Genomic DNA, 18,028 nt, shown 5'->3' with positions numbered 1-18,028 from the left:
AAACGTAGCAATTTTATAGCAGGTAACTAACTAGTAAATTCTAGAATAGAAAAGCCTAGAACTATGCAACGAGGAAACCACACAGTATAAAAGGCAGCAACAGTAGAGGCACGATAATCAGTTTGATTTAAGACGCTATCTGGCGAGCAATAGTAGTGTTATTGAGAAGTACTTTAATAAACGCCATTTTGCATTATTCAATAGTGGAGATATTTATTCAACAGTTTAGTGATTCGAACGTTAGCAAAAGGTTGCAAATAAGAGCAACTGTAGTAAATTCGTTACAATATTTAATGTTACTATTGTAGTAAAATTGATTTTATCACAAGTGGGCGGTGCCACTCCCAATTTAATTTTTTTTTAAAATGTTTATCAAGAGTCCCAATATCAGTCCACATGTCGAATTTCCACATTCTAGGTGTATTATTTACTAAATAATCAGTTTTTTTGTGTTTTCCAAAATGTTATATATATAAGAAGTTGGCGTGGTTATCATCCGATTTCACTCATTTTCAAAAACAATCTATTCTGGGCCCAGATAAGATCGTGTACCTAATTTGGTGAAGATATCTCAATATTTACTCAAGTAATCGTGTTAACGGACGGGCGGACGGACGGACGGACGAACAGACGGACATGGCTCAATTAAATTTTTTTCGATACTGATGATTTTGATGTATGGAAGTCTATATCTATCTCGATTCCTTCATACCTAACCAACCGATATCCAATCAAATACAGCGGGTATAAAAACAATCAAAAATTGTGTGAATTATTATCATTTCAGGTTTCCTGCTTTCTTGTGACTTTGGATGCTTCAATCTTCTTGGAAGCTTCCTTTACCTTTCTGTTGCTGACGGCACCCGGTGGACTATAATTTGCCTAAACCAGAAGACTCACTCTCCGTCACCAACAGAACCCATAACATTATTGCAATGAACGATTCATCTCGTCAACTGAGATACTAAAGACGCTTACTTTCCCTGGTAGACCCGGTATCGGAAAGCACGATTCTGATGTACTGTTCAGACCAGCGTTCTTATGTATTTTCTAGCTTATAATGCAAAGAGCTCTATAGACGTCAACAGAGCTTGGCGGCTCAGTATCTTTCTAGTCCGTCCATCGTATTGTTGTTGGTCTTATAACAATTCGTCGCCCGCCCAATTAGTTCCAATTACTTAAAAAATTTTCCTCAAACACCTTTAAGAGAAGCTCAAAGAAACTAGCAGTTAAAATAGGCTTGGACCAAAAAAAAAGCCGATGGTTGTTCCCATTTGAATAAGTGGTTGGTGTTATGTGGAGCCACAGCGAAGAGAGAACACACATGAATGAAGGGGTAATTCGGGATAAGTAGTGTTATCTTCCGACAGTATCTAGATCGAAAAAAGCCATGGTCCCACACGCATCTCCTTGGGAAGTGTACGTTCTTTTGTGGTTACCGAAATGTTGTATCAAGCAGCTGACCGATGGATGCTCCGCTAGGAAACAATTCAGTTGGCGCTATTTGATCAACATCTCATTTCCAGCGTATTTCCGCCTCGTTATGTAGACTGTGATCGGACATCATGATTGTGTAGGAAATCTGAGTGCGAAGTATTATCAGGCCTGCAATTTTTCCCAGATGGGGTAATATTGATCGGGAGGAAGTTTTGGGAAGTGTAGCACGGCCGGCCAATTGTTTTATATGTGCCCTGCAGCATCCATTTATATTTGCCCTAAGTGCTGACAGCAAGTGACTTTCACTGCAATCGCTGACGGATGTAAGTATGTTAAAGCAGATATACCCATAAGTTTAGGGTGTTCTACACTTCGTAACTTTAAGCCAACTACTTAAATGTCCAATTGCTATTCCACCTTATGGTTTTGGCAGGAAAGCTTTACCGCTGGCGAATTAATATTTCTATCCTGCTACCCTTCCAAACCGTTGCCTAGAGTGCGGAACGGAAACTGAAAGTTGGGAATTACTCATGAGCGTTATGATTTCTTGCCCGGCAAAAAATCGACTTTCTACCGCTAAGGAATTTTTAAGCACAGTAAATTGATGGTGAGTCCACATAAATTTAAAGGCATAAAATCAATTGACCTTATGACCACAACAAATGGCAATAATTAAAATTGAAACTTTGCACATGTATCAAGAACCGATGATAATGCAATAATTTGATGGTGAGGCGACATAAGCTCAACCCTCACTAAGGTAGGCACCTTGTCGTGGGTGTGAGGGCTTGTTCGATCTCCATAGCGCCCGACTATGAGGCGGAGCTGTCTAGGACTGGCGTCTACGCCGTTTCGCCTTATGGGAGGGCGGCGGGATGTCGGTTACCAAGAACTGCCAACCCCCTAATCCAGGGTTTTACGCGGACCGTGCCTATTGGACGATTTGAAGCCAGGGGATAAATTCAGCTGTTTTCGAACGGAGCCTTCTCGATACCGGGCCACCTCGGGAAGTATTGATGGCCTTACCACAGTAAGGGGCGCTGCTGTGCCTGACGGTTCTTTCCCCGTATATAATACTGGACGAGAGTAGTGTTGATTCAATGAACTCCGTGTTGGAAAAGCACACAAATGAGAACGGAGTAGAAGAGTGGAGAAGGGTACGGAGCAGAGGAAGTAAAAGAGCTCTCTAGCAGTACCGTGCAGCACTAAGAATTGTCCAATGCTTGGGAGCAGTGGTCGACCCAACAGAAGTGGAGATGGAGCGCTTGGAATGGGCCCATGAGGCGGTAAAAGTAGGTCGAAGGCAGTTCAAAAGGTTTGCTGCTAGAAACCATGGGTTCTGCAACCGGTACGAGGAGGAAGAAGCGTCGTATGGCAGAATGAAGAGGCAAAGTTCGGCGGAAGGCGGGAAGCCTGCTTTCAATAGGCAGAAAGGACCCCGTCCTAGAGCCGCGAGGCAGGGTAGTCGCATAGACAAGACAAGTAGGGCCAAAGATGTAAGACAGATGGGCCCCAGTTGCTAGGTAGCAACTACTTCGAATGCTGCGAGTCAGAGGGAAGTTCCAACTACGGAAATAGGAAATAAGCCAAAGGGAGATAACGCTAAGACTCCGGCTTTCTCGGAGGTGCCAAATGGAGTTAGCACTAAGACTCCGCTTTTACCAAGAAGATGAGTGATGTGGCAAAGCAGTCACTGACTGTGGTGCTAGTTGATTGTAGCAGTCCTTCCGGACAGATAATTGCTGAAAGATGGAGATCTGTAGAAAGGGAACTTATTAGCTTAGTGCTTAAGATGATGCGGGAACAACCAAGTAAGCCCTCCCAACCTTTGATTCGGGGGATGGTATAATGGTGTGAAGATGATAGGGTGCGATAACATCGCGAGCTTGCGGTGGCTATAGGAAGTGGTTCCAAACATCCAAAGGGAAGGCACGAACGCGCGGTTTGAGGTGGTGGATAAAGAGCAAATCCCCACGGTACCAAAAGTTAAGGTATGGATACCACGCGTGATGAAGTCGGAGGATACACTGCGACTTCTGCAGAATCAGAATCCAAAAATACCGACACAGGATTGGAAGGTACTTACTGCATATCAGCCAACGGAGGAAGGTCAGTTCTACATCTTCCCAATAAACAAGCAGGCGAAGGATATATTGTACACGCAGCTTGGAAAAATGTTCTTTGGTACAGGCAAAATTTATATGCGACTCAGGAAAAGAGGTCCCGGGGATAAAAATCCTAACACGCTGGAAGTGGGCGAAATCGAAAGGACCTCAAAAGTCCATGGGAAAAAAGACAGGTGGAGGTAGCCGACGTCACCACGAAGGTGTTAGAAGAGGACCAACAGCCACGTGGTGCTGAGTCGCACAGAGGAACACCCGGCACAACAGTTACAAGAGGCTGAAGGGGGCTTTGAAAACTCTAAACCAAAAGGGCAAGGGGAGGACGACGACGTCACGACGTAGGTGCTGGAGGGGACAAACAGCCCAATGGTGCTGTGAGTCCTACGGATAAAATTCCAACAGAGTAAAGTGGCGTCGAGGGAACCCCCCTAACCCTTGAGTAGAGTTCGTTTGACATGGCGCTGATCCAGGAGCCATGGCTCTCATTGGGAGGAAAGGTTTCTTGACTTAGCACGCGCGGATTTGGCGTTTACTATGCGCAAACGGAAGGACGGGTGCGAGCTTTAGTAATGGGAAGGAAACAGCTGCATTCATATATGCTGCCTAATTACACTCTGAGGACCTCGTAGTGGTAGCCGTTGAGCAAAGGAATAAGCAGGCACTTATCCTGGCATCCTGCTACATGGCCCATGCTGCGGAGGTTGTACTGGTGGAGTGCAAGAGGCTAGTACAGGACGAAGGGCGCAAAGGACGGATGGTCATAGGCGCGGATGCAAGGGCGCACCACAATGCGTGGGGAAGATCAGATACGAACGAGAGAGGCGAATCTCTATTTTATTACATCCTGCAAACTAATTTACAGATAGCCAAGAAGGGAAATGTCCCTACATACATTAATCCAATATCCAGCAATGTTTTGGATATTATACTGAACTCGGAACGTGATATATCAAGGTATGATTGGATGGTTCTTGATAGACCATCCTTCTCCGACCATATGTATATCAGCTTCAGCATCCCCCTAAAGAGGGTAGAGAAGGGAGGAACATTTAGAAACCCTAGGTCAACAAACTGGAATAAATTCCAGAAACAGGTTGAAACGAAACTGGGAGAACCCAAAGAGGTTGCCAATGTGGAGAAACTGCAGGAGCCGAATGAGTTCCTAACAAGGACGCTTATGACTGCGTATAACGAAGCTTGCCCTCTAAGAATATTCAGAGGAAAAACAAAGCCGCCATGGTGGAGCAATGAGCTCAGTCTTCTAAGAAGACAGGTAAAAGAAATATTTAAGCTCTCAAAGACCGCGCAAAGCGAAGCATGTCGGGACGAGTACAGGGTTCTACTGAGGATCCACAAGTGTGAAATTTCCAGAGCGAAGATAATCGCATGGAAAAGTTTCTGTACGGACATAGAGTGCTCTAGCGAAACAGCACGTTTGAAAAAAGTCCGAGCATGGGGAAATATAGTCCAGGGATTAATAAATAAAGAGAAAGAGGAATGGTCACGTAATAGTGGGGAATCCCTTGAGGTGCTTCTCGACACACATTTCCCATCGGGAGACGATTTAGAAGAGCCAGCAGACATCACTCACACTTCGATCACGGAACGGGTGGTGCCGGGCTTGGTGACCGATACCAAGATCGAGTGGGCAGTGAAAACTTTTTCTAAGTTTAAATCGCCGGGCCCAGATGGTATATTCCCGGCCATGCTACAAGTCTCAAGTAGGGCGGTCGAGGAATGTCTTAAAATAATATTAGATGGGTGCATAACACTGAATCATGTACCGCACTCTTGGAGAACTGCTCGTGTAGCATTCCTACCAAAGGCGGGAAAGATCGGTCACGTGTATGGCAAAGATTATAGACCCATAAAGTCCAACGCGGATGAAAAGCTGTTCTCCATAACACAATATGCGTACACCAAAGGCAAGTCGGTAGACACCGCATTGCGTAGGGTGGTAATAAGCATAGAGAAATCCCTGGAATATAAGGAGTATGCTCTAGGAGTCGGACATTGCCGGGGCTTTCAATAATGTTGCAAAATGGGCGATTATAGATGGTTTTAATTTAATTAAAGTACATCCAGCCTTAACCAGATGGATCGGCTGCATGTTAAATTACAGGAAGTTACATCACAATGGGGATTGTACGAGGCCACGAAATCAGAGGACAGGGGAACGCCGCAGGGAGGGGTACTATCACTTCTGCTGTGGATGCCGTTCAACAACCAACTGCTCAGGCTATTTGATGAGGGACCCGTAAAACTTACGGCTTACTCGGATGACGTTGCAATTGTCATAAGTGGAAAGTGCCTTCCAACGATTAGCTCTTTGATGGATCGAGCTCTTCGGGATATTCATACCTGGGCATCAAATGTCGGGTTGAAAGTCAACACGGATAAGACGGATATGGTCTTGTTTACAAAGAGGTACAAGGTCCCAATTTGGATCAGGCCTAAATTAGGAGGTGTGACTCTACAGGAGAAATTTTGCACAAAGTATCTAGTAGCGACCTGCTTTAAAAAATTAGAGGGGGTATGTAGACTATAAATGCTTAGCATTACGGGAGCCCTCAAAACAACCCCGGCAGCTGCACTGTATGCCATTCTGCACATTGCACCCGTAGACCTGATAGCAAAGAACATAGCGTTAATAACTGCAACCAGGCTCGGTGACTCGGGGAAGCAAGAGCGCCGACCATACGGCCATAGTAGTATAGCGTCATCAATCATAAGACGAACATACTACCTGATTCCCTATCTGCGCTTCGAGGGCGATCTTAAGCCCCAATAGAGGTGGAAGGTTGGCGCAGGGGTGCTCAAATGGTGGACGAGGCGATACATGTGTACACAGATGGTTCCAAAGTAGTGGAAGGAATAGGGTATGTGGTGTACTGTGCTGATCTGGATATAAACAGATCCTACTGGCTGCCGGATTACTGTAGCGTTTTCCAAGCGGAAATAGTAGTCGTAACCAAAGCAGTAGAAACCCTGGAAAAAAATAGCCCAGTCTGCAATCGTGTTAACTTTTATATTGACAGTCAAGTAGCAATTAAGGCAATAATCTCGCATACCACAGCATCTAAATGCCTGCTAGAGTGTAAGTAGTCCCTGGAGAGAATCGGGACAGGGAGAAGCATACATCTATATTGGGTCCCAGGGCATATGGGAATAGATGGGAATGAAAAAGCGGATGAATTACCTAGAGAGGTCGCATCCCTTGAAGCTTGCTCCGTAGACGTCCCAATTAGACTGAGCGAAATTAAGCGAAGGCGAGAGGCGCACACGATCGACCAAGCAGGAAAGGCGTGGGTTCAAGCGCGGGGCTGTAAAGTGTCGAAGATTATGTGCAGGTCTTACAAGCTTAGTCTAACAAAAGTGCTTTTATCATTAAAAAGAGAGGACTGTAGACTCATGACGGGTATTCTAACCGGACATTACCTTCTGGCGTCACATGCCTTTAAATTAGGCTTGGTCAGTGATAGCAGATGTAGGAAGTGCGAGCTGGAGGAGGAAACGATCGAGCACGTTCTGTGCTCTTGCTCTGCGCTTGCCAGGCTAAAATTCCAGCTATCGGGAGAGATACAGTCGTCAGATCTGGAAGCAGCAAGTGGCTTAAATCCTAGGAAGCTTCTAGTATTTGCCAAGAGGACGGAGTTATTTTATAACATAGGTCCTGGTTTTTGATTGGGTTTTTCATTTTGGTCGTTAAAACAAATTTCTTGTAGCACTACGGACTTATTCAGTCTATGTTAGGTCCTCATGGACCGGCCAGTTCACTTAACCTAACAAAAGCTCAGAGGACATAGTCAGCTGACCTTGTGACCACTTCAAATGGCCATAAGTTTAATTGGAACTTTGCACACGTATTAAAGTCCAATAACAATGGAATAATTTAAAGTTGGGGTGGCATAAGGTCCACGGAAATAAGGTCAATTAGCCGTATGACCACTTCAAAGAGGTCATACAGCCCATTTACCTTATAGCCATTCGATTTGGTAATAAGGTAAACTGGCAACTTAAATTGACTGCAGAGACCTTCAAAATATGGTGTAGTGATCATGCAAGACGTTTCCGTTTGACCATGTGACCCTTTCGATAAAACGACCATAACCATATGTTGACTGAAGTGGGACGAACAGAAAAGCAAACAAGCTGCGCAGAATTAATTTCTTGCTAATTTGCAATTGCTTTTTTACTCGGTTTCTCATTGGAGTCAAATATGAATATAGGAAAATAAGCGCCACGGAGTTTTTTATTCCAAATTTTTTCACATCGCAAAAATCACTTAGTCCAACAGTGAAGGTCCCTCATGAATAAGCAAATGCACGAAGTCTGAACGTACTCGAAAACATGGAAATCTACACACTATCTCGAACTAAAAAATTAAAAATGAATATAGTTTGAAAAAACTGAAAACCTTCACTTTTACAGCTAACCGGACTAAAAATTAGAAAATAGTAACATTAGTAGAAGATGAACAACCCCACGCTTTTCTACTCTATATTTGATTGTTCTTTTGATAACTTAAATTTTAATAAGGGTAATATTATTTTGAGTAAGTTATTTATGGTAAATTTTTCCAACTATTTTTTTAGCTCTGTCAAGCTGTTATTTATTTCCTTCTAAATGGGCGTCTCACTTCCCTATTCGCCTCAAGATAACGCTCCAATATACGGTGTGCAGCGTAGCCCTATAAGCAGCGTCCTTTTTCCCAGAACCAGCTCGAAATTCCCCGTCGTACCAGTTATTTTTTGCGGGTTCGCTGAAGACCAATGGTTTCATACTCCCACTGCTCGGTCAAATCGTCAGGTCGAAGATTGATTTTAGTGTGCAGGTGTGAGAGTCGAGTGAAGCTATTATCAGCTGTCTGTTTGATGAGCTTATTATTTTTGACGGCAAACTTTCCTTGTGTCATTGCGCGCGATTTCTTTGCTGCACAAAGACGTGCTTTTCCTCGTTGGTACAAAGTTGTGGCCCGATTAGATATTTCGACTTGGACCAGGATACTGGAACTATATCTGCCGTCGATTTCGTGTTTTTTGATTAAGAGACAGCCAAGTAGCTTGTTGCATGTTTTTATGCTGAAACCTGGTATTGAAGAAGACACAAAAACTATGGCGAGCGTACAGATCGCTTCAACAACAATATTCCTTTGAGAGGATTTTAAATAAAAAAGCCACTGTGATTGTTTTTAATGGTATTGAAAACTATATAAATTATAATTTGGCAAAAAACAAATTGTACGCAACATATTCATTTCAGTTTTAACTTCAAAAATATTCTGCAGCCACGTTTCACAATGATTTGTGGTTGATCATGCACCGCGTTATTTTCATGGCTGTATCACAGGGTGACGAACCCACCTGGCTTTTACATCCATCAACAGCGGCAGTAAAATTTTTATCATGTGGCATTTTTGCTTTCGCTTCATCTGCTTTAAATGTGCCCGATTCATCCATCCAACCTTCCTTAACCATAACGCAAAGTTGGCTACATTTAAGATTTTCCGATGGTTCAGAAGGCAAGGTGCCTTGCTCTAAATCTTGCAATTCCTTAGGCGATACATGGTTTTCCTTAGCGCAATCTTCAATGTGTTTGCGCGTCTCTGTTCCGGATGTTGAGCACTGAAATTAAATATTGTACAACTCTTTCCAAACGCACACAACTTTTCACTTACCATGCCAAAAACGGCGAACACAAAAACGAGCACAATGGTGATAAAAGATGTCATTTTATTATTAAAAATTATTTTCTATTCAATTAATTTTAATTATTTATTTGCGCTTCGAAATTTTGAAAACGATTTGCCCGAGAACTGTGATGTGAGCGCATTTATAGTAAAAATCATGATAAAAATATTACAAGGTAAAACCATTCTCTCTTCTTGGCGGCCATAATGATTTTTTGATTTTTAAAAAAACTGTAATACAACTTTTTGTTTTCCTTCAGATATGGGGATTTCCCTACTGCTTATTTTGAAATAAAGATATAACAGAACAATAAAAATACGTTTGGTAAAAAACTATTTTTCGCTAAGACTTAACTTATTATTGTTGCCTACGACCCTTTTTAGAGTCATATATATAAAAGTGGGCGTGGTCCTTAACCAATCTTATCCATGTTTACTAGAAATATTTCCTGCTATAAGGAAAATATATGAACCTAATTTCATTACGATGTGTTAATTTTTCGTCGAGTTATGGCTCCCGAAACATTGAAAATTGCTTAGACAAAAAAGGGGCGGTGCCCACCCATTTTCAAAAATTTTAGTGTTTTTCAATTTAATGTTATAATTACATTTAGAAAGTAAAATTCTTTTGATACAAAGGTCTTTTTCGCTACGACCCTTTTAAAAATCTTTTATATACAAGTGGGCGTGGTCCTTAACCGATTTAGTTAATTTTTCTTCAAAGCATTCCTTATAGTAAAGAAAATCTTTCTGCAGAATTCTGTTACGACAGGTTTAACGATTTTTGATTTATGATTAACAGTATTTGTAAAATTGATTTTATCACAATTGGGCGGTGCCACTCCCATTTTAAATTTTTTTAAAAATGTTTATCAAGAGTCTCAATATCAGTCCACACGTCAAATTTCCACATTCTAGGTGTATTATTTACTAAATAATCAGGTTTTTTGTGTTTTCCAAAATGTTATATATATTAAAAAAGTTGGCGTGGTTATCATCCGATTTCACTCATTTTCAAAAACAATCTCTTCTGGGCCCAGATAAGCTAGTGTACCAAATTTGGTGCTGATATCTTAATATTTACTCAAGTAATCGTGTTAACGGACGGACGGACGGACGGACGGACGGACGGACGGACGAACAGACGGGCATGGCTCAATTAAATTTTTTTCGATACTGATGATTTTGATTTATGGAAGTCTGTATCTATCTCGATTCCTTCATACCTAACCAACCGATATCCAATCAAAGTTATAATACCCTGTGTACAAATACAGCGTGTATAAAAACAATCAAAAATTGTGTGAATTATTATCATTTCAGGTTTCCTGCTTTCTTGTGACTTTGGAGGCTTCAATCTTCTTGGAAGCTTCCTTTACCTTTCTGTTGCTGACGGCACCCGGTGGACTATAATTTGCCTAAACCAGAAGACTCACTCTCCGTCACCAACAAAACCCTTAACATTATTGCAATGAACGATTCATCTCGTCAACTGAGATACTAAAGATGCTTAATTTCCCGGGTAGACCCGGTATCGGAAAGCACGATTCTGATGTTCTGTTCAGACCAGCGTTCTTATGTATTTTCTAGCTTATAATGCAAAGAGCTCTATAGACGTCAACAGAGCTTGGCGGCTCAGTATCTTTCCAGTCCGTCCATCGTATTGTTGTTGGTCTTATAACAATTCGTCGCCCGCCCAATTAGTTCCAATTACTTAAAAAATTTTCCTCAAACACCTTTAAGAGAAGTTCAAAGAAACTAGCAGTTAAAATAGGCTTGGACCATAAAAAAGTTGATGGTTGTTCCCATTTGAATAAGTGGTTGGTGTTATGTGGAGCCACACTGCAGAAAGACCACACATGAATGAAGGGGTAATTCGGGATAAGTAGTGTTTAACTTCCGACAATATCTAGATCGAAAAAAGCCATGGTCCCACATACATATCCTTGGGAAGTGTACGTTCTTTTGTGGTTACCGAAATGGTGTATCAAGCAGTTGACCGATGGATGCTCCGCTAGGAAACAATTCAGTAGGCGCTATTTGATCAACATCTCATTTCCAGCGTATTTCCGCCTCGTTATGTAGATTGTGATCGGATATCATGATTCTGTAGGAAATCTGAGTGCCAAGTATTATCAGGCCTGCAATTTTTCCCAGATGGGGTAATATTGATCGGGAGGAAGTTTTGGGAAGTGTAGCACGGCCGGTCAATTGTTTTATATGTGCCCAGCAGCATCCATTTATATTTCCCCTAAGTGCTGACAGCAAGTGACTTTCATTGCAATCGCTGACGCATGTATGTATGTTAAAGCAGATATACCCATAAGTTTAGGGTGTTCTACACTTCGTAACTTTAAGCCAACTACCTAAATGTCCAATTGCTATTCCACCTTACGGTTATGGCAGGCAAGCTTTACCGCAACAATATTCTTAGCCATTCACCTCGCTGGCGAATGAATATTTCTATCCTGCTACCCTTCCAAACCGTTGCCTAGAGTGCGGAACGGAAACTGAAAGTCGGGAACTACTCATGAGCGTTATGATTTCTTTCCCGGCAAAAAATCGACTTTCTACCGCTAAGGAATTTTTAAGCACAGTAAATTGATGGTGAGTTCATATAAATTTAAAGGCATAAAATCAATTGACCTTATGACCACAACAAATGGCAATAATTAAAATTGAAACTTTGCACATGTATCAAGAACCGATGACAATGCAATAATTTGATGGTGAGGCGACATAAGCTCAACCCTCACTAGGGTAGGCACCTTGTCGTGGGTGTGAGGGCTTAGCCGATCTCCATATCACCCGACTATGAGGCGGAGCTGTCTAGGACTGGCGTCTAAGCCGTTTCGCCTTATGAGAGGGCGGCGGGATGTCGGTTACCAAGAACTGCCAACCCCTAATCCAGTGTTTTACGCGGACCATGCCTATTGGAATATTTGCAGCCAGGGGATAAATTCGGCTGTTTTCGAACGGAGCCTTCTCGATACCGGGCCACCTCGGGAAGTATTGATGGCCTTACCAAAGTTAGGGGCGCTGCTGTGGCTGACGGTTCTTTCCCCGTATATAATACTGGACGAGAGTAGTGTTGATTCAATGAACTCCGTGTTGGAAAAGCACACAAATGAGAACGGAGTAGAAGAGTGGAGAAGGGTACGGAGCAGAGGAAGTAAAAGGGCTCTCTAGCAGTACCGTGCAGCACTAAGAATTGTCCAATGCCAGGGAGCAGTGGTCGACCCAACAGAAGTGAAGATCGAGCGCTTGGAATGGGCACATGAGGGGGTAGAAGTAGGTCGAAGGCAGTTCAAAAGTTTTGCTGCTAGAAACCCTGGGTTTTGCAACCGGTATGAGGAGGAAGAAGCGTCGTATGGCAGAATGAAGAGGACATATAGACAAGAAAAGTAGGGCGAAAGATGTAAGACAGATGGGCCCCAGTTGCTAGGTAGCAACTACCTCGAAAGCTGCGAGTCAGAGGGAAGTTCCAACTACGGAGATAGGAAATAAGTCAAAGGGAGATAACGCTAAGACTCCGGCTTTCTTGGAGGTGCTAAAGGGAGTTAAAGCTAAGACTCCGGCTTTTTTGGAGGTGCCAAAGGGAGTTAGCACTAAGACTCCGCCTTTTACCGAGAAGATGAGTGATGTGGCAAAGCAGTCACTGACTGTGTCCGCTTGTGGATTATAGCAGTCCTTTCGGACAGATCATTACTGAAAGATGGAGATCTGTAGAAAGGGAACTTATTAGCTTAGTGCTTAAAATAATGCGGGAACAACCAAGTAAGCCCCTCCCAACCGTTGATTCGGGGAATGGTATAATTATGTGAAGATGATAGCGTGCGGCAACATCGCGAGCTTGCGGTGGCTATAGGAAGTGGTTCCAAACATCCAAAGGGAAGGCACGAACGCGCGGTTTGAGGTGGTGGATAAAGACCAAAAGTTAAGGTATGGATACCATGCGTGATGAAGTTGGAGGATACACTGCGACTTCTGCAGAATCAGAATCCAAAAATACCGACACAGGATTGGAAGGTACTTACTGCATATCGGCCAACGGAGGAAGGTCAGTTCTACATCTTCCAAATAAACAAGCAGGCGAAGGATATATTGTACACGAAGCTTGGAAAAATGTCCTTTGGTACAGGCAAAATTTATATGCAACTCAGGAAAAGAGGTCCTGGGGATAAAAATCCTAACACGCTGGAAGTGTGCGAAATCGAAAAGACCTCAAAAGTCTAAGGAAAAAAAGACAGGCGGAGGTAGCCGACGTCACCACGAAGGTGTTAGAAGAGGACCAACAGTCACGTGGTGCTGAGTCGCACAGAGGAACACCCGGCACAACAGTTACAAGAGACTGAAGGGGGCTTCGAACACTCTAAACCAAAAGGGCAAGGGGAGGACGATGACGTCACGACGAAGGTGCTGGAGGGGACAAACAGCCCAATGGTGCTGTGAGTCCTACGGATAAAATTCCAACAGAGTAAAGTGGCATCGAGCGAACTCCCCCTAACACTTGAGTAGAGTTCGTTTGACATGGCGCTGATCCAGGAGCCATGGCTCTCATTGGGAGGAAAGGTTTCTTGACTTAGCACGCGCGGATTTGGCGTTTACTATGCGCAAACGAAAGGAAGGGTGCGAGCTTTAGTAATGGGAAGGAAACAGCTGCATTCATATATGCTGCCTAATTACACTACTGGGGAACTCGTAGTGGTAGCCGTTGAGCAATGGAATAAGCAGGCACTTATCCTGGCATCCTGCTACATGGCCCATGCTGCGGAGGTTGTACTGGTGGAGTGCAAGAGACTAGTACAGGACGAAGGGCGCAAACGACGGATGGTCATAGGCCCGGATGCAAGGGCGCACCACAATGCGTGGGGAGGATCAGATACGAACGAGAGAGGCGAATATCTATTTTATTACATCCTGCAAACTAATTTGCAGATAGCCAAGAGGGGAAATGTCCCTACATACATTAATCCAACATCCAGCAATGTTTTGGATATTATACTGAGCTCGGAACGTGATATATCAAGGTATGATTGGATGGTTCTTGATAGACCATCCTTTCCGACCATGTGTATATCAGCTTCAGCATCCCCCTAAAGAGGGTAGAGAAGGGAGGAACATTTAGAAACCCTAGGTCAACAAATTGGAATAAATTCCAGAAACAGGTTGAAACGAAACTGGGAGAACACAAAGAGGTTGCCAATGTGGAGAAACTGGAGGAGTCGAATGAGTTCCTAACAAGGACGCTTATGACTGCGTATAACGAAGCTTGCCCTCTAAGAAGATTCATGGGAAAAGCAAAGCCGAATTGGTGGAGCAATGAGTTCAGTCTTCCAAGAAGACAGGTAAAATAAATATTTAAGCTCGCAAAGACCGCGGAAAGCGAAGCGTGTCGGCACGAATACAGGGTCCTACTGAGGATCCACAAGTGTGAAATTTCCAGAGCGAAGAGAATCTCATGGAAAAGTTTCTGTAGGGACATAGAGTGCTCCAGCGAAACAGCACGTTTGAAAAAAGTCCTAGCAAGGGGAAATATAGTCCAGTGATTAATAAAGAAAGAGAACGAGGAATGGTCACGTGATAGTGAGGAATCCCTTGAGGTGCTTCTCGATACACATTTCCCATCGGAGACGATTTAGAAGAGCCAGGAGACATCACTCACATTTCGATCACGGAGCGGGTAGTGCCGGGCTTGGTGACCTGCTTTAAAAATTTAGAGGGGGTATGTAGACTTTAAATGCTTAGCATTACGGGAGCCCTCAAAACAACCCCGACAGATGCACTGTATGCCATTCTGCACATTCCACCCGTATACCTGATGGCAAAGAACATAGCGTTAACAACTGCAACCAGGCTCGGTGCCTCGGGGAAGCAAGAGCGCCGACCATACGGCCATAGTAGTATAGCGTCATCAATGATAAGACGAACATACTACCTGATCCCCTATCTGCGCTTCAAGGGCGATCTTAAGCCCCAATAGAGGTGGACGGTTGGCGCAAGGGTCCTCAAATGGTGGACGGGGCGATACATGTGTACACAGATGGTTCCAAAGTAGCGGAAGGAATAGGGTATGTGCTGTACTGTGCTGATCCGGATATAAACAGATCCTACTGGCTGGCGGATTACTGTAGCGTTTTCCAAGCGGAAATAGTAGCCGTAACCAAAGTAGTAGAAACCCTGGAAAAAATAGCCCAGTCTGCAATCGTGTTAACTTTTATATTGACAGTCAAGCAGCAATTAAGGCAATAATCTCGCATACCACAGCATCTAAATGCCTGCTAGAGTGTAAGTAGTCCCTGGAGAGTATCGGGACAAGGAGAAGCATACATCTATATTGGGTCCCAGGGCATATGGGAATAGATGGGAATGAAAAAGCGGATGAATTAGCTGGAAAGGTCACATCCCTTGAAGCTTGCTCCGTAGGCGTCCCAATTAGACTGAGCGAAATTAAGCGATGGCGAGAGGCGCACATGATCGACCAAGCAGGAAAGGCGTGGGTTCAAGCGCGGGCCTGTAGAGTGTCGAAGATTATGTGCAGGTCTTACAACCTTAGTCTAACAAAAGTGCTTTTATCATTAAAAAGAGAGGACTGTATACTCATGATGGGTATTCTGACCGGAAATTACCTTCTGGCGTCACATGCCTTTAAATTAGGCTTGGTCAGTGATAGCAGATGTAGGAAGTGCGAGCTGGAGGAGTAAACGATCGAGCACGTTCTGTGCTCTTGCCCTGCGCTTGCCAGGCTAAGATTCCAGCTATCGGGAGAGATACAGTTGTCAGATCTGGAAGCAGCAAGTTGCTTAAATCCTAGGAAGCTTCTAGTATTTGCCAAGAGGACGGAGTTATATTATAACATAGGTACTGGTTTTTGATTGTGTTTTTCAGTTTGGTCGTTAAAACAAACTTCTTGTAGCACTACGGACTTATTCAGTCTATGTGAGGTCCTCATGGACCGGTCAGTTCACCTAACCTAACAAAAGCTCAGAGGACATAGTCAGTTGACCTTGTGACCACTTCAAATGGCCATGAGTTTAATTGGAACTTTGCACACGTATATAAGTCCGATAACAATGCAAGAATTTAAAGTCGGGGTGGCATAAGGTCCACGGAAATAAGGTCAGTTAGTCTTATGACCACTTCAAAGAGGTCATACAGCCCATTTACCTTATAGCCATTCGATTTGGTAATAAGGTAAACTGGCAACTTAAATTGACTGCAGAGACCTTCAAAATATGGTGTAGTCACCATGCAAGACGTTTCCGTTTGACCATGTGACCCTTTCGATAAAACGACCATAACCATATGTTGACTGAAGTGGGACGAACAGAAAAGCAAACAAGCTGCGGAGAATTAATTTCTTGCTAATTTGCAATTGCTTTTTTACTAGGTTTCTCATTGGAGTCAAATATGAATATAGGAAAATAAGCGCCACGGAGTTTTTTGTTCCAAATTTTTTCACAGCGCAAAAATCAAGTTAGTCAAACAGTGAAAGTCCTTCATGAATAAGCAAATGCACGAAGTCTGAACGTACTCGAAAGCTTGGAAATCTACAAACTATCTCGAACTAAAAAATTAAAAATGAGTATAGTTTGAAAAGCTGAAAACCTTCACTTTTACAGCTAACCGGACTAAAAATTAGAAAATAATTTTTAATCGCAAAGATTTTAAGTAACATTAGTAGAAGATGAACAACCCCACGAATATACGGTATGCAGCGTAGCCCTATAGGCAGCGTAGCCCTATAGGCAGCGTCCTTTTTCCCAGAATCAGCTCGAAATTCCTCGTCGTACCAGTTATTTTTTGCGGGTTCGCTGAAAAGCAATGGTTTCATACTCCCACTGCTCGGTCAAATCGTCAGGTCGAAGATTGCTCTTAGGTGCAGTGCCCGTATTACCAGTTACGATCAGTGACTGAAAACCATTCGAAAAATGTAACTATGCAACTGTAAAATTTTTCTAAAAATTATAATAAGTTATGGATCTAACGAGTACTATTTGTTGCTAGTTTAAATATGCCAATAATCCGATCCACCATTACAGAGCTATTGAGATTTAAAAAAAAAAAGAGTTTCGATCACGGATCGTAACACGTAATACGGGCCCAGGTGTGAGAGTCGAGTGAAGTTATTATCAGCTGTCTGTTTGATGAGCAGCCTTTTGACAGTAAACGTCTCTTGTGTAATTGCGCGCGATTTCTATGCTGCACAGAGGCGTGTGCTTTTCCTCGTTGGCACAAGGTTGTGGCCCGATTAGATATTTAGATTTCGAAGAGTGTACACATCCAGGATACTGGAACTATTATGCCGTCGATCACTGGGTGATCGACTCGATTTCATGTTTTTGGATTAAGAGACAGCCAAATAGGTTGGTGCATCTTTTTATGCTGAAACCTGGCATTAAAGAAGACACAAAACTACGGCGAGCGTACAGATCGCTTCAACAACAACATTCCCGTGAAAGGATTTTAAATAAAAAAGCCACTGATTGTTTTTTAATGGTATTGAAAACTATTTATGTATATAAATTATAATTTGGAAAAAACAAATTGCATGCAACATATTCATTTCAGTTTTAACTTCAAAAATATTCTGCAGGAACGTTTCACAATGATTTGTGGTTGATCATGCACCGCGTTATTTTCATGGCTGTATCACAGGGTGATGAACCCACCTGGCTTTTACATCCATCAACAGCGGCAGTAAAATTTTTATCATGTGGCATTTTTGCTTTCGCTCCATCTGCTTTAAATGTGCCCGATTCATCCATCCAACCTTCCT

The 18,028-nt window shown here is 43.0% G+C and overlaps 2 protein-coding genes across 2 annotated transcripts in view; both read right to left on the bottom strand.

Moving 5' to 3' along the window:
• Positions 1 to 18,028, bottom strand: part of LOC137246299 (general odorant-binding protein 56h-like) — a 208,405-nt gene that overhangs the window by 40,284 nt on the left and 150,093 nt on the right. The window lies entirely within an intron of this gene.
• Positions 8,760 to 9,375, bottom strand: LOC137246297 (general odorant-binding protein 56h-like). Its single transcript, XM_067777406.1, has 2 exons — positions 9,238 to 9,375; positions 8,760 to 9,184 (listed from the first exon to the last, which is right to left on the bottom strand). Exons 1-2 carry the CDS (start codon positions 9,289 to 9,291, stop codon positions 8,855 to 8,857), a joined length of 384 nt encoding a protein of 127 aa, XP_067633507.1. The 5' UTR covers positions 9,292 to 9,375; the 3' UTR covers positions 8,760 to 8,854.

The sequence above is a fragment of the Eurosta solidaginis genome, chromosome 3 (genome assembly GCF_040869045.1).
Source record: "Eurosta solidaginis isolate ZX-2024a chromosome 3, ASM4086904v1, whole genome shotgun sequence".
Lineage (NCBI taxonomy): Eukaryota > Metazoa > Arthropoda > Insecta > Diptera > Tephritidae > Eurosta > Eurosta solidaginis.
Note: the sequence above shows the minus strand (reverse complement) of the source record. Positions and strands in the feature narration are given on the sequence as shown.

Coding starts and splice junctions, on each gene's coding strand:
- LOC137246297 (XM_067777406.1), bottom strand. CDS start 9,291: ATGACATCTTTTATCACCATTGTGCTCGTTTTTGTGTTCGCCGTTTTT. Junction 9,185..9,237: donor TGTTCGCCGTTTTTGGCATG/GTAAGTGAAAAG, acceptor ATTTAATTTCAG/TGCTCAACATCCGGAACAGA.